This window comes from Aquila chrysaetos, chromosome 7, assembly GCF_900496995.4.
Source record: "Aquila chrysaetos chrysaetos chromosome 7, bAquChr1.4, whole genome shotgun sequence".
Taxonomy (NCBI): Eukaryota; Metazoa; Chordata; class Aves; order Accipitriformes; family Accipitridae; genus Aquila; species Aquila chrysaetos.
Window position 1 is genome coordinate 7,384,126 of NC_044010.1, and position 21,281 is coordinate 7,405,406.

General features: G+C 48.4%; 1 protein-coding gene across 1 annotated transcript in view; it reads right to left on the reverse strand.

Annotated features, from left to right (window-relative positions):
• Positions 1-611: 611 nt before the first annotated feature.
• The window catches only part of LOC121233447, a 54,957-nt gene continuing 34,287 nt past the window's right edge, over positions 612-21,281 (reverse strand). Inside the window, exons 3-5 of the mRNA XM_041124960.1 lie at positions 6,896-7,022; positions 900-1,265; positions 612-678 (exon numbers count right to left, since the gene is read on the reverse strand). Of these exons, the coding sequence (XP_040980894.1) occupies positions 612-678; positions 900-1,265; positions 6,896-7,022 (560 nt within the window). The remainder of the gene's footprint in view (positions 679-899; positions 1,266-6,895; positions 7,023-21,281) is intronic.

The window sequence follows — 21,281 nt, forward strand, 5'->3', positions numbered from 1 at the left end:
GCGGAGCCCGAGGCGGAGGGGCGCACCGGCCGCGCGAGAGCGGCAGGGCGGGAGGGGCGGGGGGGGGGCTGCGGCACCGGCGGCAGCGCGGGTCGGTCCGTGTCCGTGTCCGTGTCCGGGTCCGTGTCCGTGTCCCCCGCCGCGCACCTGAATTCTTGCCCCGCCGCCGGGCCGGGGCGGGTTGCGGCGGTCACGTGCGGGCCCGCGGGGGCGCGCACGGGGGTGGCAGGTGGGTGGGCGCGCGTCCCTGCCCGCCGGGTGGCTGCATGCGCGTCTGCGCGCGCACGTGTTGCGCCTGCACGCGAGTGCAGGTGCGCCGGCACGCGCCCGCACACCTGTACGCGCGGGCGCGCGCGTGCATGCTCGTGCCGGGGCGGCGGGGCCCCGCCTGGAAGTGTAGGAACCCCCCGCGCTCCCTGCGGGTCCCGGTGCCCGCAGAGGCCGGGCCGGGCCGGGCAGCCGGCAGCGCCGCAGCAGAGGCCGATCGGCCGGGCGCTGAGCATCGCCTTCCTCCTCCTTCTCCTCCTCCTCCTCCTCCTGCCGCTGCCGCTGCCCCGCACCGGCCCGCCCGCCCGCCCCTCTCCTCCCGGCCCCGCCACGCTCCGGCTGGCTCACGTGTAACCCGGCTGCGGAATACCGAATGCACACCGCGCTCCGCCGCCTTTGTGCTGGAAGCACCTGCCGGGAGAGGCAGGCGGACAGACGGACGGACAGACAGGCAGAGGCTGCCCGGGGGCGCGGCGGGGAGCGGGACCTGCCTGCCCGCTCGCCTACCCCGGCGGACTGCAGCGGGGCCGGGGCGGCTGGGGAGCAACAGGCCGCGGCCGCCCTTGCAGGGTGACCTTCCGGGCGGTGCACAAGCGCCTCTGCCGCCCCCAGCCCCGGGGCCGCGCCGGCACCCGGCTGCCGGCAGCGCAGCCCCGGCGGCGGACGACACCCGGCGCTGCCCGGCCCGACCCGCAGGGCAGGCGGCGTCCCCAAGCGAAGCCGCCGGAGCCGCCTCGCCCGCCCGCCCGCCCGCCCTCCTCCACCGGGCAACAGGCCCGCGGCTCCCCGGGGCCCGCGACGCCGGCGGGCTGTGCCACCGCTGCGGCACGGTGCTTCTCCCGAGTCCGGCACCGCTCTCCCGGGGACGCGAGGGGCGAGCGGGGTTACCTTCTGTCCTGCCGGCGAGGAGCTGGGGGAGGCCAGCACGCCAGGGGCCTCGGCGTCTCAACCTGGGAACTCGTCCTGCTGCCCCGGTCTCATCAATCCTACACTTGCACCTTGCAGGAAAACAGAAAAAAAAACCCGAAAAGGGCATTTAATGCACCGTCGCTAATCTGCTCTGTGATCACAAGTAACTAATGTGCCTTGACCCCACGGCACCGTTACAGGACAGTTAAAGTTACATTTGTAAATCCAAGCATACTTGGATTTACCTCTGAATTTCCTATTTGGTTGCAATATTGTATTCCACATATTTTCTTGCCCTTAAGATACTGATATGTTCTCTCAACTTTCATTCCATCCTCCTTTTTTTTGTTTTTGGTCTGGGAATCAGGATGAATGCATATAAGATGGGCCTTTCCTTGGTACCACCTAGGTTACCTGCAAGAATGACCTAGCCTGAAATTGAGGACCACCCAACCAACCAACCTCAGCATGCTCTTCTCAGATCTCAAGGAGTCTGGCCACCATCATCTCCTACCCTCCCTAAGCCATTAAGCTAGCCGTCAGGGGACAAGTCATAATGTGGCACCCTTCTCCGAGTGATCCATGGCTACAACCCAGAACCAGCCCCTGACACAGCCGACTGAGAGGACCTGCTTTTTTAGGCCATCAGCCTTAGCCTACTGGAGCTGCGCTGGGTCCACACAGGCCAGACGCCCTCAAGGTCATGTCACCACTCATGGCAGCGGCTGAGCATGGCCTCCTTAGCTTTAGGCATACGACCAGATTTCTCCAAGCCGTGCAGGCTTGTGGGTTAGAAAAAGGACAGGTATCGTGCAGGAGGTATAGAGAGGTTGTGTGCCTAGAAGGCTGTGTGTGTTTAATTGGGAGTGTCCAGTTTGCCTAACGCTCCGTGATACGTTACGCATGATCAATGGGAGCCAGGTGTGCCACACGGATTTTCATCTTAGGTTAGGAGAATCAGCTCACGGCGGCATTTATGTGATGGGAGAGAGCTGATCACCTAGAGGGAAGAGGATAAATGGCACCTCTCTTTTCTCCTTGGTGTCTGGTCAGAGATGGTCTTTTAAAAAGACCTGCTGATGGTGGGTGATAACAAAAGCAAACACAGACAGCAGTATCCGATACCTAAGCGAACATCATCTACACTGCAGGGAGGACAGTATCAGTTACAAATTAAGGCGGCTGTGATTACAATCAAGCCAAGAAATAGACAAGCACCGCTGGAGGAAAAACCACCCATTTTTAACTCCCAGACTGCAGTGCAGTTGCTGCTGTAGCCAGCCAGGCAGTTTCTCTTGGCTGCTGGGCGGCCAGGCCTGCACTGGCCACTGGGGAACTGAACCAACTCTCCTTCTAATGCCCCGGGGGCAATTTTCGGCCCAGGTATGCTACCCTACAAAGGGCAGCAGTTTGGGAACGATGTGTGGGTGTGTGGTGGTGTCGCCCAAGCATGAAGTCTACTCATCAGACAGCCTACCCTTGGGTGCTGTGTCTGGCATTATCTGTGGGCCAGGACTCAGCTCATCTAGTCTGCAGAGGAAAACACCACACAAATTAGTTCAGGGCACATGCAACAGCAGCAGTAAGCGCAGCTCTCCTCTCCTCACCCTCTGCTCGAGCAATGAGGTGATCCAAAATAAAACAGGCAGGTTCGTGGTGATACTCAAATCAGGGAAGATTTGAATGGGAATACACTCTCCCACAGCATTATTTCCTAAGACCACGGAGAATGAGTTTGGAGGAAGCAGCTAGAGAATATCTAAATAATTGTATCACCATTTACATGGTAAATGGCCACCCAGAAACACGATCTTTCTCTGAGCGCATTCTCACTGTCACTACAAGCTCTAGTGGTGCTGGTGGAAGCTGAGCTGCAGGGGCTTCTGGCTTCATCAGTGTTTGTTTAAGGATCACTGGGAAACTCTCTCCTCTTCCTGCAAGCGTCTGTATTTCTGTATAAATACACAGAGAAACCCTGATGGGTTGGCAGTGGCCAGCGATACCAAATCCCTGTGATGGGCTGCAGTGTGCAGGATCTGGAATGGGCAAAAGGCCCTTCATGAGGGTTGCACACCATTCCTGCAAACTCGTACACACCCGAAGCCTCAGTCCCATGCATGCTTAGGACACGCACTTCACTCAGTGTCGATGAATTATCCTCTCAGAATCGGCAGAACTACTAGGCAACGGGGTGCCAAATTTTATTCAAATTTACTGTTTGTTTGGCTGCTCAGATATCAATCAGGCCATCTCTAAGGCCACTACTATATGATCTGATTTTTTAAGGTGATAGGGGCCTGAGGCAACATTTGAAACTGCCAAGAACAAAATGTGCAAAGCAATGCATGTCCAGGCGATTAGCTGCAGGAGGAAGGACAGGGCTGGGGAAAGCTGCCTTGCAGGACTGGGAGAAAGCACCTAGGGCAAGGAGAGGTGTCTCACTACAGGGCAGGAGGGTGGACAATTACTTCTGATGTAGAGGCGAAAGAGAAGGGCCCGGCACAGAGCAAAGCAAAGTGAGGATTTGTCCCGCTTGGTGACTACTCTGCCCATTAGTGCCATTTGTGGGGGAAAATGAGACTGCGCGGCTGATGATGACACGCAGGAAGTTTGGGTAACGTGATCTAGAAACATCTCTGAAGGTGGCTGTGGATGCTGCTGCGATATGCAGCAGAGGAAGGAGAGAGGCATGCTGGGGGAGAGGGACTCTCACAGACTGCGGGACCAAGTGCTAATTATAAGATGACAGAAGTGTGCAAAATGGCCTCAAGTAGTTACTATTCGTGGGCTGCCACTGCAAACAAATGGGGCTGGGCCTCCTCAGGCTGGCATGCCCGGGAGCTGGAAAAGGGCAGCTGCTCAAGAGCTTGGCACCAAGCCTGCGTCACACACAACAGGTGAGAGAGGGCGAGGAACAAAATGGGCAACGAGAGCTGCCGCAGCCCCGCAGGCTGCGAGCGAGAGGCCGGGTGGCCCACGAGCATTTTACACCCTTCTGGGAGCTGCAAGGGGCCTTGAAGGGGAGAGCAGCGACCCTCGAGAACTGCCCTCAGTGTCCCCGCGAGGCGACTGCTGGCATGTGGTCCCCACGCCAGCTTCCCGGTTCTGAGGGCACTGCCTTAGGACTGTCCTCTGATGTTCTGCCTGGGAGGTTCAGAAGAAACAGAGCCCGCTCAGGGGCTGCTGCACGTTACACTAGCCCAAGCAGAGTCTGCAGTTTCCCGGGACACAGTATGACAAAAAGAGCTTTCAAGTCTTCCTCCTTCCCCTCCTCGTCCCCACCCCCAGATGTGGGGTCACTAGGGATTAGGCTTATAGACATATGTGGTTGGTCCTCTGAGCACAATGACTGCATTTGAACAGATTAATTGCATATAGCTATGCAAGCTGAGATAACTAAGTTCAAAAAATCGGGAACCGGTAGGCACTGAGAAAGTAAATTTATATAGAAATAACCTCCCCCCAAATCCAGCCATGTGGCCAGTATTCTTTTCTTTAGTATCAGTTTGATAGTTGTGTGATACAACTTGTGGAGGTGCCTGCACAGCTCACCCTTGGCAAAACGATGTGGAAAACAACAGCTGTTAAGATAGATAAGTGAGTATAAACAGCATGTGCAGATGGAAAACCCAAAAGTGTCTGAGAGGGCATTTGCCCAAAACTGATCTTGCTGAAAAGAGAAACAACCATCAGTCCTCAATTGATCATGCTAAAGAGGATGGCAGCCATCAGCTGGCTTAAACGGTAACCAGGGAGCGACAAAGACAATTTTGAAAGAAAGAATGTGTTGGTCTGAAAAGCTGTATAAAAGAAGCATAAAAATTTGTAATGGAGCAGGGAGAGACCTCGGACTGGGAACACAGCAGCAGTCAAAACCCAGTCTGGCACATCACAACCTCTGCCAAGACCAGACGCAGCAGCTTCCCCATCCATGAGACACCATCAGCAGCCGACACCCAGCACGTGGCCTGACCCTGGGGGGGGGTAAAGCATGTAGGGACCCACACTTTGGGTGTGTGGGGGTGACCTGCTGGGGTGCCTTCCCACCAGCGGGTGTATTAGCTGATTGTAGGGAGTAGCGTGGGCACCCCTAGAGCTGGAGCGGCCACAGCTCCAGTGGGAGCGAGGCGTAAGCGGGGGGGACCCGCACTCCCAGAATTGACACCCCTGCCAGGGAGAGAGGGGTGGGTGCCTGCGTGTGTGGGATGAGAACTTCTGCAGATTAGTTACAGAAGTGTGTTTAGGAACGTGCAGGGATTTATTGAGTGTTTTCTAAGTGTCTAACGTTGTGGTTGAACTGCTGTATTGCTGACATAGATCCTGAATGTATAGTTGACTGATTGTCAGTTAATTACATGTCCTTAATAAAACAATAAACCATTTAAATCCTGATTTGGTTTAACCTACGTGAGCTGAGCCATTTTTCCCTGCAACAATGACCAACTGATGTAAGTTTTTGGACCAATCCTGGCAGGAGAAGGCCTATATGCTCAGTGATTGAGAAAAGATTCACTTCATCTTAACCTGGAGACTAGATGCAAGACAAGGGATGGTTTCTGGGGTGGACTGGCTGACAGCTGGAGACAGAAAAGGGGGATGCGATAGAGACAACGTGCTGTGTACCTGGTGTTTGATAACTGGGATAAATAGTTCTGGTGGATGGTATAGAGTTCCTCCGGCTGAGCACAGCCACCAGGAGTGAAACCTGCCAGCTATCAATGCTGTTCTGATGGAGGCAAAGGCAACTTGTGAAGGCAGCAGAAGTCAAACCATATCGCCAGAATTTCTCTTTTTGGCTGATGCAGGAAAAATGACTCTCATCTCCTCACTGAAAATAATACAAAAATACTTTCTTCCACGAAATCCACCCTGTTTTCCTTGGCACATCTGGAAGTGACCACCACACAGGGAAGGAGCATTACCCAGGAACTAGCTATGAAGCTGGCAAGAGCAGCACATATTTTGTGAAAACGGGCACCTGGAGCCCTTACTGGAGCAGCAGCCAACTTCCTGGTACGCAGCCACCGAGCTCAGGCAGCTACATGAGCTCCCGATGCAGCCAGAAGCTGCAAGTCTAGGGGACTGATTTGGCTTCACCCCTGCTGGTCCAAACAAAATGGTCCCCATTCGGCTCCTACTGGATATAGCAGCACTACGCACCATTAAAACAGGCCGTCATTAGTTTTCTGTCTTGGCAGCAAGATCACAAGGTTTCACTCTCCACTCATTCCTAACCACAGTTTGTAAGGGGTTTCTGATGGCAGCTTGTATTTGGGCAGCCTGCTCAGCGCCCCAGTTAGAGCTCTGCTGTCTCCAGGGCCAGCCAGTCTGGGACGTCCAGTGAGAAACCAAGTCAAAGAACGAGAACTAAATAAACTCCAAAACTATTTTGAGGCCTGCTCTAATAGAGTTTAAAAAGAAAAACAAAATCAGAGTGGAAAAACATTTCTATCTTTAGCCATCAGGAGCAAGGCTTATCTAAGCAGCACCACACAGGAGCTGGCAATGGGAATGGCAAGTTAGGGTTCAACTTGTTCCCAAACATCTTCTTTTAATTGTTCGGTCAGGGCCACAGTGGGATGCTACATGATTTACAGTGCCTGCCAGAGGCCTTTCTCCTTCTCCTCATGGGAGGTCCTCTCCCTAAAACAACTCATAGATGCCTGTGATAATTTTAAAGATTACTCCAGCATTGTCCACACTAAAAGTTCTTACCGACTGAAGGTAGATGACTCTGCAAACCGGGAAGCCTGCTGCCCACTGTGGGCTTCTCGGTGGTCTTTGCTTTGGTTCGGGTTGTCTGGTTTCACTGCAACATCCTGCAATGACCAACACTGCATCCTCACCTGCAACACAGTGACACAACACATGTAAAAAACAAACACATTTTGACTGGAGAATCTCTCTCCAGTCCTCAACATCCAGTTATTGTGACAAAAGACGTTATGCAGCCGTGATGGGAGCTGTCTGTCTTCGTTCCCCTGACATAAATTCAGTGCTGTGGTAACCACGCTGGACTCTGAAATTCCCTTTTCTCTTTTAAGCAGTCCTGCGTGGACCACAGCAAGTCACACAGCCTGAGAGGCATTCGCATACAGGCCAAAGGAGGCAGACACACATCTAACAGGAGTTTAAAATGCACTGAAGTCTTTCTCATTATAATCGGTAGGAGTTAAGGACCTGACCTGTGTGGATGATTTGAAAAGTTGGATTGGCCTCAGTTTGTATTTTTAGATGCTTGTGTACCTTGGAAAATCTGCTTTGACTTTCCACAGTTCAGCCTTTCTGCTCAGATAGCCAGGATACATTTGACATGGACGTTTGTACCAGACCCGCATCAAAGCGGATCCGTTCTGCAAAGGCATGACGAGAGCTGGACACTTGTGTCACTGGTGTCCACAGATCCATCAGGCGTTTCTCAGAAACTATCAATTCTGGCTGAATAAGACACCACAAGTTACGGGCAGAGGGAAGTGAACACCATAAGCAAACCACTCCCTCACATCTGGTCTAACAATGGGACAGGTAGAGGAAGACAGTGCATGGAGTGATGCTGCTGTTATTTACATAAGGTGATACCTTTGGTTTTCTGTTACTTAAACCCTATTTATCAGCTGAATAGCATAAACCTTTGGAGGATATAATCACGACAAGACCCCCAAGTCAGCTACAGTTTTGAGTTGCACTTTTTTTCTCATGGGAAACACCCCAAAATACCAACACGCAAATCTGTTTCTTCTGCATGTTAAAAGTATTCCCCAGGCAACCAGGATCAGGAGCTGAACAGAAATTCCCTTTTCTCCACACCCATATTTCCTTTTGAAAAAGCAGTCACTACGGGTAATCAAAGATTAGCTACTATCACCTGATGTTCAAAGCACTTCACAAATGAACACCCAATACCAAAACGGCCTTAGCTAACCAGTTTTATTACAAGCTAGTTTTGTCAAATGTAAGAACATAAGACTGGCTATACCTGGAACACACCAAACGTCCATTTAATCCACTATGTTTTCTCCAGCTATGTCCAGTAGCAAATATGTAGAAAAAGAGCCTAAGAACAGGGCAAGTACAGAGTGACCGATGTGACCTCCCAGGTGCCAGCAGCCTGCCGCCTTGGGATTTCCCAAGCCAGCGAGTACACTGACAGCTAAGTAAACTGGGCATAGTCCCAAACCTAATCCGTGTCTCGCTTTGGAGAAGGAGTTTGTATTCGGCTTGTTGCACCTCACCCTCCAGCTCGGTGGTGTGACTGCAGCCTCTGCAAGTTCACCCGAGTGAGCTTTAGAGGCCAGCAACGGTGCAGAGGTGAGGGCAGGTCTCATAGGCACACACGTGAACAGCTACAGTCTGCACTGTGCTTTGCGCTGATAGGTTTCCTCATGGTTCAGCAAGATGGTTTAAAGCTGTCTCTGGTCCTGCGATGTAAGCCGCCACCAGCCTCAGGGGGCCCACAGATCAGCCTTCCCATGGGGTGTGCAGTAAAAAGCGGGCCGTAGACTTCAGCGGACACACAGCAGTGTATCTGATGAGTGAGGTACCTAGCTACGTGGTCATCTTACTGTCATGGTGGTATTTGAGCAGTCACCCACATGTCAACACCACCAAACAACATTCTAGCCTATAACATAAGAGTATACAAAGAGCTCTGAATCTTCGACTCTGAGCTCCTTACTTGGATGCAGCCTCCTAGCACATGGGAATCGCCTCTCATTTTTCAGCCAAGACCGACTGAGGTGGCCTGCGTGTCACCTGGGGTGACTCACTGACTCACAGTCCTTCCTTGCTGCACTGTGAGAAGAGGCCTGCCACATGGAAAGACACACTCTGCTAGGCACATACTTAATTTATAAGTGCTAATTAATTGAATAATGGGTTGGTTAGCAAAGCCCCTGGTCTATATTGCATTCAAAATGCCACCTGGAAAAAGGCTGGTGTGGTTAGTAAGATGGGTGCTCTCTTAAACCTGACACCTTTGTAGGAGAATCTGTTGCAGCATTACTGGTGAGACAGAATTTAACAATGAAGATGTGTATTTTACTCTCCAGGAGAATATTTCTGAGATGGCAAATCTTTGGGCATTTGGATGGTGATCAGTGTGCTTCATTCCCATGACAAGCAGTGGGGTGAATATCCTGTTATAAATGGAAAGCAAATAGTTTACTCGAAGAGCTTTAAATGTTATCAGTCTCTTAGAAAATGCATGTCAGTAGGTCTCATGTGACTCTGAAAGCAGTGTGGCTGTTTAATGTAACTTTTGCCTCCAACTAGGCCCACTGGGTGCCTATGACTGAGAGCAGCTATCTTTATACTGACAGCCTTGTTCCAGGTCAGGGAGGCTCTGACCTGCCTCTGAACTGAAAGTCTGAAGCACTGGACAGATACTGCCATTTCAGTTCTTCCACATTTATCTCAGAGATCAGGTTTCCAGGAATCTGCTGCAGTTGAGTTCCCATAATGAAACGGCACAGGAAAGTCGCCCACATCAGATGCTCACAACACGCCTGCAAATCCCTCTCTCGCCTTCAAAGCACATTAAAAAGTAAATGCATATACATGGTTATGGCCCCATTTCTAGCAGGTAGGTACGTGTGCTACATGGGAAGCTGGTAGCAGAAGAAAGAGCAGAACCAGTGTTTTGCCACCTCAGGTACGGCTTCATGCAGGTGATGGCACCATCCTTGCCAGCAGGCAGGCGTCTGGGAGAAGGGTGCAGCGGGGACCCTCACACAGAGCCACACGCAGCTGCCCAAAGCCTGCGTCTGCTGCACTCACGAGAGAGAACTATGCACGTCTTGTCTCGCGCGTCCCACAGAGCAAACTGCTTTCTAGGTATTAATGAACTGAGTCCGGCAGCATTGCTTTTCTAAGGTAGAAAGGTCCCCATTTCATCAGTGGGAGAAACTATGGGTTTGCCTACATGGGGATGCTCTGGAAACCTAATTTAAATGAACTTTGCAAGCTGACGAAACTTTTAAAAACTTAATAAAATCACATTAAAGCCCCACGTGGGCATTTTAACTTAAAGGTATGTTTATTCTCCGCAGTATACTTCACCTCCAAAGCAAATTGAAGGACATTTAATTTAGCCCACCCTAATTCTTACTAAAGGTGTCCACTTTAAAGCAGTTGATTCACCTATTTGAAATTCATGCTTTTAGTTCACTTAGATGACTTTTTCCTCAGTTTTCCTTCGTAAAAAAGCCTCAAGAGAGAGAAGAGGGGACTTGGTTAGGGTCATCCAAAAGAAGTGCCAGGAGCAGAAGTGGAGGAGCCCAGACATACACAAGTATTCAGGGAAGCAGCTTTTCTCTCCACTACCTTTCTATCGCTGCTGGAAATGTTTTCTGTCGATCTAGCCCTACTGCACTCTTCTTCTACCCCTGCCACATCAGGCTTGGCAACAGACCCAAACAGCAGAGGCAAGACAGGAAGAATGAGCTAGCAGGTGTCTTGTCTGGCTGCAAGCAACACTGTGTAGAAAATTCATGAAAATGCCACAGTCCTTTGAGACCGCCAAGTCTGGGGATCATTTATTCTGCCCTTCCAGCGTAACACAGACACTATAATTTCATTCCATTACTTCCTCAGTCAGCCTGATAGCTTATCTTTGACTGAAGCATAAAGTCAGGTATTTGCTGCAGTCAAATTGTTCCAGGCATTTTGTTGGATGTGTGTTTTCCATTGAAACCAAATTTCCTTCTAGTAAACTACTTTTTTATAATCTTTTCCCCTCTGACAGGCATACCTTTCTGTGCAAATCCATAGTCATTGCTTTCTTGGGGATGCAGCTTCGGTCTATAGCAGCTTAAAAAGAAAAAGAGGGGACAACCCCATTCCTTTCCAGGGGTCTGAAATTATTACACTAGCATGAATGCAAATTTCTCCTAACCTCAAGTACCTCTCTCTTATTGTCACTGCTATACCTAGGTTCTTGAGGACATACAGTGGCTCCATTTGTCTACCTCACCATGTCAGCAAAGCAGCTGGAACAGGAACACCGAAGCCTGTGAGCTTTACAGGGTGGTCCCAGCCTCAGGCACTCTACAGGAGCCAAAAGCAGAACCTGGTGGTCAGCTTCAAGGCAGTTACATTAGCCATTAATTTAGCCTTTTCTCTTCCCCTACCCAAATGGCAGCATGGTTGGGCAGTGCAGAGGGATTCAAATACACATTGGAATAAAGCATAAAAATGAGCAAGACAGAAAAATGGAGAATAGCTTCTACAGGGTAGGTAATTCACTCACAAATATTTCAGTCTTACCAGACTAGATTTACTGCGCTGCACTGTCTCAGCATTCTGGGATCATCAGTAACATTCAGAACATATATATAAGAAGTTTTCCAGTGCTGGATCTTAACACGATACTAAGGACAAGAAGCACTATTTCTTACCTTTTCCTGAGGCAGAAACTGAGAGATGGGAGAAGTGACTTGACCTTGGTCACAGTAGACATATGTTTACTAGAGAACTGGGGGCAACAACCAGAAGTCAAATGATAGTTATAGTATGTTTGCTACCCTGATTCATAGACCCATCTGGCCAAAGCTCACAGGGTCCACAGCAGAGCTGGGCGCAGTCATTAGGTAGAGATCTGCGGACGTGATCTTCTCTTGCAACATTCATAGATACCCACGCATCCCACCTTCTCTGTTGCCAGGATCCCTTGGGCCTGGACCTTTCCTCAGGCTGCCAGTCCTCTATCTGGAAAACTACAGTGCTCTGACAAGCCCTGTAGAAACGAATGTTGGAGTCGTCATTAACCTGTCAGGGATTTATGCCCAGACCTTTATTACAGTACCCTTACATGAAGCTGAATAAAACATAGCATATTCAACTGAGTCTATGACAAATGCATTACGTTTGCCTAATTTTCTCATTTGCCACAGGAGAGAGTTGGAATTATTCTTTCTGAGAAAATGAGTTTTAGCTTTTCTCATTAGCTTTTCATAATCTTTAGTGCACGAACTGGGAGGAAAGGGCTTTCAGAAATTTTGGCTGAAAGTGAAATGACTAAAGGTTAAAACTGAGAGCAGGAGGGAAGGCACAACCGTTTCCAGCCTCCTTCTACTAGTCTTGACTGCATGAGGAGTTTAAAAATGGCAAAAAGGACAGAGCCAGACAAATCCTTACCCAGGTAGTGGAACGGGCTGTTCAGGTCAGATGCTGTGACTCACACAGGCTGATCTAGCGTAAATAACCAACTTTAAAATGAAGGGCTTATCTGTACTGAACTGTCACTTTTAGGCTTGGTTAAGTCAATTTAGATCACTCTGGTGAGTTAACTTTATGGTGACACTAGACCTGTGAAATCTCACATGGTCTAAGGCAGATATAGAGACATATTACATAACACGGGGCATCCTGCGTATGTGCTTGCATTTGCCATCTGACCTAAAGGAACATCCAATCTCCTCCAAACCACTGCATCTTCCACTGCACCGTGCCCTATATGTCGGAATTGAAATAAGCTGAGGTGAACGCACTCCTGAGCACACGCTGCAGTATCCTAAATAAGAGGCAGGTCAGAAGCCTCTCACGTTCTCTTCAAGCCTAGACTTTGCAGTAGATGCATACCACTCCTAGAAGTTGCACCAAGGTCATCAGACTACTACCTAGATTGAGTAGGTGCCAGCACCATACAGCTTGAGTCACAGCCAAGCTGGACTGTATACCTTATCATCTATGCATTGTCTGATCTGCTCAAGGTGGGGCTTGCCAGTACAGCAGTGGAAGCCACAACTAAGGGCACCAAAGGAACGCATCCCTCAGAAGGAAATTAGTTATCCAGACAAAAATTTTTTTTTTTGCTGACATAACTGTGTCAACATCAGGGCTTTCACAAGCTGTTTTTTTCACACTTCTATCCAGCTCAGCTTCAGGAGCAAAACGGTGAAATGTAGGCCAAATGCTCTAAGCCAGCCAATCCTTTTTATTTATATGAGACCAATCAAATATATACGATTGATCATATGTAGCAAATGTTGCAGCATGCAATAGCCCATGGCTAAAGGAAGCTGAACGTGCTTCATTTTGTGCTGTTTTCAGGGAAGTGGGAGACGTGTTTGCTTGTGCACAACCCAGAGCGTGGGCAGGGCTTTGGGAACTTGAAGTGAAGGTCGCCCGTACACACCTCCACACAGCATCGCCTGCCTTGCCCTAGTCTGCAGCTACGGGACACCGGCCCAGAGGACGTTGGTCGTGACCGAGGCGCACACACGAGGTGTACGAAGAGTGGGAGAGCGGTGGGGAAAGGCGAGGGCCTGTTGCAGGCTGTCAGCAAGGCAGCCCTTCTGCACAGAGGCACAGGCAGCATGCAGGTCCCCAAACTGCTGTTTGTCACGTCACGTACGAAGGAGAAAATGAGACTTAAGGAAGATGATGCCACTTGTAGTGTATATCCTATGGCAGATGAGCTGTAATTCTTTGTCTGTACAATGTTAGAAAGCGGGGGTGGTGTTTTTAAAGATATTTTCTATACTGGAGCTAAGAATGGCAGGTTTCACAATGAAGCTGTTTTTCAATTAAACGTGAATCAGTGTGTCTGCAGACCTGACTGAGACAGGGAAGTAATAAAACAAAGACACTAAAACTTATCACTAATTCTTACCATTTCTTAATGATGTTTCTAATCTATGCCTTTGACCCTTTGGTAATTCTACTTTGTTCTCTGCTGCTGTAACATTTAGAAAGTAACTGAAAAATTCTATGCCAGTTGTTAGCTTATCATGTTTGCTTTACGACAGCCCAAGACAAAGGCCAATATATCATAAAATAAAAGTCCAACTCCATATTTAGACTCCTGAGTAAATGGCTTGAATTTCAAATGAGCAGAACTCATAATCTCTCTCACTGCTTTTAATAGAAACTCAAGGGTTCCTGAAAAATCAAGTCTTTTATCAGACTGTCAGATATGGTCTTGGGGACATAGCTTTTTATGCAAATCACAGGCACAGGCCTTCAGTGAACATTGTGTCATTAGTACAGTCACTGGGTAGGGAGACTCCTTAGTATAGGAAGGGAGCTCATGAGGATATTTGTGCTTTTTTCTTTCATATGACTTGAGGGACAGCTTTGCATCCCATCAGGCTGATTTAGCCCCAAAGGCTGGATCACTGAAGAATTCTGTTGGCTGTGTACCAGTCAGGACAGCAAAGGGGTGAGCTGCCTTGCTGGCATCACTCCTGCAGCAAAGCCCCGTTTTCTGCGTGTGGGTTACAGGTTGGTACGGAGCACAGCCTTGACAACATGTCATCTCCACAGCAGAATCACCTCCCTGGTATAACTCACAAGTGCTGGACAAGCATTTGTAACAAAGCTGTGGCTGAAAGACGTGACCTGCTCACTGAGTGAGTGTGGTCACACTCATATAAATCACTGCTTTACATTGGCAAAGCTTTCACTTCCAAGAAGAGAGAAGAATTAAATCAACAGCAGGCCTATTCAGGGTATTGTAATGGAATTTAAAATGGGGCGTTATATTGGTATGGACCTGGTTAAGTGAAAAACAACCTCCCCTTGACACATACATATAGCCACAACAGTTGCGCAGGCATGCAACTATAGATCATACACCAGCCTGAAAAGTTTCTTGGTGAGTGAAGAAAGACTTCCATGCAGTTTGGTCACATGGCAGGATTATGCAGAAGAAACGGCATAAAATGAAGTTACGAGGTGGCAGATTCAAAGCTAACAAAAGGAAACGCTTCATCAAATGCATAGTTAAATTCTGGAGCTTGCTGCCAACAGTGTTGTGGATGCCAAAAATAGATTTCGAAAAATGATTTGACAAAGTTGTGGACAGATCTATTAAGCATTATTCAACAGCAAGATTTTAGGAAGCTTTCAGGAACCCACAGCCTGGCAAGTACACCGGAGAATTACCACTACACGCTTGCCTTTCTCATACAGTTTTCTCTAAACATCTGCTACCAACCACCAATGAAGAGAGGATACTAGACTAGACAGACATTTAGAATGATCCAATATGACCATTTTTCATTTAAAACTTTCTATGTTGGTGCTAATTTACCTTAATGATGAAGAGTGTTAACTGCAGCGGTTCACCAACTGCTTCATAAACAGCTGAGCCATCCCTGCAGCCCAGGCAATCTCTTCAAGAGACAAGCTCTAAATCGATGGGGAAATAGTCATGCCCTGTTCTCCCTGGGTTAATTTATCCAGCTGTTGCCTACAAGAAGGCAGAACTTCTCAGGCACTTAGTTCACCTGGTGCAGACATAGCCTAAGGGGTTCAGCCAGCTCAGACACAAAGGATTGTGGCAGGCAAAGACATTGATTCCAGGTCTCCCAAGTGCTTTGCCGGCACCCAAACACCTGATCTGTTGGGCTTCTCAACGCGGGAGACAAGTGCAGGACAGGGAGGAGGTGGTAAAATAGACAAGAAATAATAATTTTGCAATTGGCTAAAAGGATATTGCGAACTTCTATAGGTTGGCACATCATCCCCCACTAAAGTTTACAGATCACACCTTACTTCGACAGCCTTCTTCATTGGTGTGAGGAGTCCTCTCTGCACAGAAAACTGAACATGCCTGGGAATCCTGCTGCAATAGTGGTCATTACTGCCAGTATACATATGGTCAAACTCTGTTTTAGCAAGGAATTTGTCCTCTGAGCTATAACATGGATTGGTACACAGGTGAGGCAAAAACATGCAGTAACATGGTTAGCAGAGAATTGCGCTGTAACGTGACCCCTTGGCATAGAGATCTGCCTGCGTAAATGCCACTCCAGGTATGACAGATGGAGGGAAAGGAGTTTCTAATGCTGCTGCATTATGCTCCTGCTCCCAAATGTAGCAGATTCCAGACTGCTGTGATTCCTCAGTGTTTCGCCTGAACCCCTGTACCCTCTTACTACGAGCTACCAGCCACAGTCCTGTCCCCATGGGCAGGAACCCCCTGAGGTAACTTCCCAGGGCACGCCAACTGGAAACCCCAGTTTAATTCCTGGTTCTGCCCAAGGATTTCTCATAATTGCTTAGGAAACTGAAGAGATGGCATCTCTGTGCCTCTGCTTCTCGTCTGTAAAGCAGGGCTTGCAGCGGTTTTTAACTCCTTAGGAATGTGAGAGTGCAGAGATGTGAGGGAAGCTGTGAGGTGCTTAGATTTGGTGGTACCAGAGACCACCACAGCGTGTGAGACAGGCGAGCCCCAGGGTCGGTGCCTGATGGACAGAACCAGGATGAATTTTTCCCCTGGCATGCAGGGCAGGTGGCCACAACTGAAGCTCACCCTGCCTATGGAAGACCTCCTGTGTGAGTTGAGGTAAATCCAGACTTTGACTCTTCCTCCCTGCTCAAGCTTTGCCTTAGGATGGCAGCAGAACATATGGCTGACCTGTGTAGCCTTGGGTCAACTAGTCAGGGCCTCAACTAGGAGGGGACTCTTTGCACCAGCATCACAAGCACCTTGTCCTGGCACAGCTGCAGAGCCCAACACCAAAACAGCTCCACACCATTGCTGGGAAGAATCCCAGTTTCTTAAGACTTCCCTGAATAACCATAAAACTGCATGTTCCAGAACAGCTTGTTCTACCTCAAGCCATGTGGTTATTTCATCTAGCGGTGGGCTTCGGGGGAGCTACTTTATCACCAGCTGCAGCAGGGCTGAACTGTTTCCTGCCATTGATTAAGGAAATAAAAGTCACCAAGCACAGATTTTCCTGAAGTCCTTGTGTGAAGCTCTTCCCCTCTGCATGCTCTCCACTCATTGTATTGCTTTGCCAAACCTTATTAAGGCTTCTCCATTGTTCTTCGTGTGCTGTCAATCAATCATGGTTGCCTGTACACACTGGCAAGCTTTGCAAAGACGAATATGCAATTGAGATCCTTAATTAACGCCACGTAACATTCAGATATATTCACTGGGGAAGGGACATGTGAAAGAAATCAAGCAAGAAACCTAGCAGAATGGGGGGAGGGGGGTGGACCCCTTCCAAGGATTTTATCTGCAGAAAGATCTAATTAAGCTAGAATAATATGCAAGCTTGCTTAAGAAGAAAATGAACATCAAGAGAAGCTGAAGCTAACAACCAGCTGTCTCCTCTTTGAGAGTTAAACGCATTAGCTCCAGAAGCAGAAAAGAAAGAGAAAAATAGGCTTAGGATTTGTGTATCTTAAAACAAGTGAAAGCTACACCCACTGGTGTAACACTGCAAATCTTCCACTTCATTTGCATCACAGGGGCAGGTCTGTTCACTAAAGGGAAACGTCCCTCTATTTGCCAGTTAAAAACATAGGCTTTGCTGCCTATTGTTGACAAACCTAGTCCTACCCTTCCACTTTCTCTCCAGCCCAGCCCAGGCTTCCTCCCCCAGCTTTGCTGCCTGGGGTATGTCTGCGGAGCAGTGCTGAAGGCAGCGTGACCAACAGGTAGGCTGGATTTGGGACTGAGGGAAGATGATGCCGTATTGTTCATAGAGACCTCATGGGGGTCGGGGGGGGAACATGGAGAAATGTGTTAAACCATCATTTCAAAAGAGAAAGAATAGGCTTTAGATAGTGATTTCAAATGTGTCTAAGAGAGTTAGATAGCTAGGTGACCTTCTTAGCAAGATGGACACCCAGTTCCTCTAGGGTGTGTCTACACTAAAAGGAGTTTTCCAGCATATATATATATTGCTAGAGCCATGACAAAAATATTTCAGTAATGGAGATGCCATTCATACCACTGAAGGAGTTATTTTCTCAGCTACCTAAATAGACTAAGCTGTATAATTTTTTTTTTTTTCCAAGCATAATTGAAATTATGTTAGGGTCAGCACTGATAGGAGTCTGATGTGTATTCTGCCGTATACTCCCAACTAGCATACACCAGCCAGCCAGCAAAAATTTTCAATGCAGAATAATCCATATGCATGTTGTCAATGTCACCATTACACTTTAGCAAGGGAAAAACAAAGCCAGGGGAAAGTATTCACTCCAGTGTGAGAAGTCACACAGCTCTGCTGAAGAGCCAACAGCAGTAACTCCAATTTTCCCACCCTTTATTTGACTTTTCCATTCAGTGGTCTGCCCTCAGCCCTCAGGACCTTGGTGATGCCAATGGTTCCTTTATGGCTGGGAAGTTTCTACCTCTGCCTAAGCATTACCAGAAAATAAATCTGTATGCATGAACAAAAACCATCAAGAAATCACCATCCAATCTGCAAACTCTGCAGGACAATGGAGAAGCTGAGCAGCCTTCAGAGCACAAAACAACACAAAGTGCCTGGACTCCCCAGCAGTGACTTCTCAGTGATGCATAAATTTATTCCTAAGGAGATACAGGGTTGTTGGAATTCAGATGAAGACCCAGATCAAAGAGCTTTCCCTCACTGCTGTAGTTGTCTATTAAACAGACATGTAAAATATTACACTATTATACACCGATTTGCTCAAATGTTTGTTCTCCCCTCTTCCTTAGCTGAAGGTGCAAGGAAAAGTGTGCATTTCTATAGTCCAGGAATCAAGAGTGGTTTTGCCTAAATGTAGAGCAAATCGAAGGATCTAGTTTTTCAGCAGACCAACTGTTTTTCAAAAGGGAGTGACCAAGGGAGCATATATTGCTGTGATAAGATTGAGAAGACCGAAACAGGTGAAAGGGTATTGTTCCTTGCTCTTGGAGACTCCACTTGAACCCTCTCAGGTCTGGCTGAGATTTAACCACTCCTTTGACAACTGTCCAGCCCATTCACATGGGCAATGCACCAAGGACTCAACAGCAAAGCAGGGAGTAAGAATTCCTAAATGCCCATGTTGAGAGGGTCAAGAGACCTTCTCCAACTGAAAACATGATCTATCAATCACAGTTTCCTCTAGTGGAGGGCAGTGAGAGTGGGCTGGTCAATATCCATCAGAACATAGGCAAAAATGAGATTAAAAATGTAGAGATGTGGAGGTCTTAATTATTTTGAGAACAGGAGAGAGCAGCCACTAAAGCCAAGCAGTTTTTGAATACAAGGATGAGCACTCCAAGTGCTGGAAGATTTTTAAATAGAAAATTAATAAAGGACAAGCAGGATAATGATGTATTATTGTATAATTTATATGCACATAGATAAGGCCTGTGTTATACTTTAAAAAAGGGCAAATAGTGTATGAAGAAAATGAGCAGCTACAAAGCATGATCTGGATTCATAACTGACGCACCAATACAATTACCTCCCCTTCCCTCAGTTTTATTTGGGAGAAATGATTTAAAATTTATTGAAGTTTTAATTGCAGTTTCTCGGGCATTTCTAATGGGTCATATTTCAGCTGCAGCGTAGTGTCTCTAGCCTTCTATTTAAGTAATACTTTGTTTTGGAGAAGAGAACAAACATGGCCTGGAACAGACTGCAACCTCCTCCAGTCAAATTCACAAACATAATTCTAGGCTTTTATCTCCTGCTGCAGTCTGCTGCTGAAAAAAAAATATTATTATATATGTGATTATTAAGGTAGTCATGAAATACAACATATTGTTTGACTTTGTTACAATAAACCCCCCATCTCTGATTGGCAAAAAACATCTTTGTCTACATCACATCTTTGTCAGCTCTCTGACTGGCAAAACACATCTTTGTCATCAGTGGCATACCAGGATACTTTATCCTGGGTTTTACCCATATACTCAGGAATGTTTGACATGACTATAAATAATTCAGTGCTGACACAGTTTTTCAAAAAGATTTAGTCTCAGTTATAATGCAAGATAAAGCCAAGTGCCTGATAGGAAGGAGACAGTATGAGAACCATGCTCTAACCATTTTCTTTACCTGAGTGACTGAACAGTGAAGATGGCACTTCTGAAACCATGTCTCTGTGGGAAAATGCACCCAGCTGAAAAGCTGGAACAGGCAGAGCCGGTGGAAAATCCCCTGCACAGCACACAGCCCCCAATGGGAGAGCCAGCAGCAAACACTTAACACATTCCTGGCCCAAACAGATTTCCTTTCCACAAGTCCTGGCTTGTGGAGGGCAGGATGATCTGAGACAACGCGCTTATAGGACACATCTCTCACTGGAATGCACTGCGGAAAACAGGGGTTAAAAAAATACGATCTGTGGTAAGAGGGGTGGGAACTTTGCCTGCTCCCGGGAAAAGCCCAAAGAAGAAGGGCCCAAGGGGAAGTTTCTTACTCTTGTCCACAGCATCAGGGCCTCGAGACAAAAGGAATTCAAAAAAGAAAAGGAACTAATCCAGTCTGGCTTCATTATTCCAGCCTGATAACAGTGAAGACCAAGTCTCAGCTCAAGGCTTAGGATTTTGGTATTTCCGCTTGTTCCAAGGAAACTTCCTTGACTTATGACCTTCAGAGCAGGAATCTCCAGCTGAGACCTTGACTGGTAGAAGACAGAGGCTGGCTGTCCTTGCCTATGCCCTTTTCATCATTTCATGCCAGTCCTCAGAGCAGGAGGAGCAGAAAAAAAGCTGTCAAGACTAGGACCACACATCTCTGGCCTCCTGCGTGACATTTAGGCAAAATCCCTGTTAGCCACACAGAACTGCCTCAGTGGCAAAGTGTGTTGCTGCATTTACAACATCAACTTTTCTTCGGGAGTTCAAGGAGAAAATGCTGCAGAACAGGACTTCCCCCTTGGCTTTTTCCACTACCCTTAAGGGCAAACTGGGACAGCAAAAGAGAGTGACCATGAGAGTCATTTTTCTGCAGGGACTCTGCTCCCCTGCAAACCAGCCTGTGGCACCCGATTGTGCCCAGGGCGGTGCCGTGCACTGACCCTGTGCACACATGGCTGGAGGCTGACGTAAAGCACCTCTGTCCTTCCACTTGGCCTTGCGGAGGCACCTAACGCACGATAGCTCTGCTGCTGCTCGGCCGGTCACCCTGGCTGACCCGCGGCTAGACCCAGCACCGGTACATACTCTTTCCTGCTCGCTCTGATACCCCGCTGGCTTTCCACCGCCCGTGTGCCAGCACGGGGCCCTTCATTAGTGGAAACCTGCTCCCTTGCCTACGTGGCCCAGCCTTGCTCCGCAAAGAGCCCAAGGAGGTGCGGGGTGCTGGTACCCTGCTGCTGCCGTGCCCCGAGGAGGTGCCGGAGGAGCAGCCCCGGGGCTGGAGCAGTGCTGTCTGGCACCCGCTCTGGTCTGGTATGCT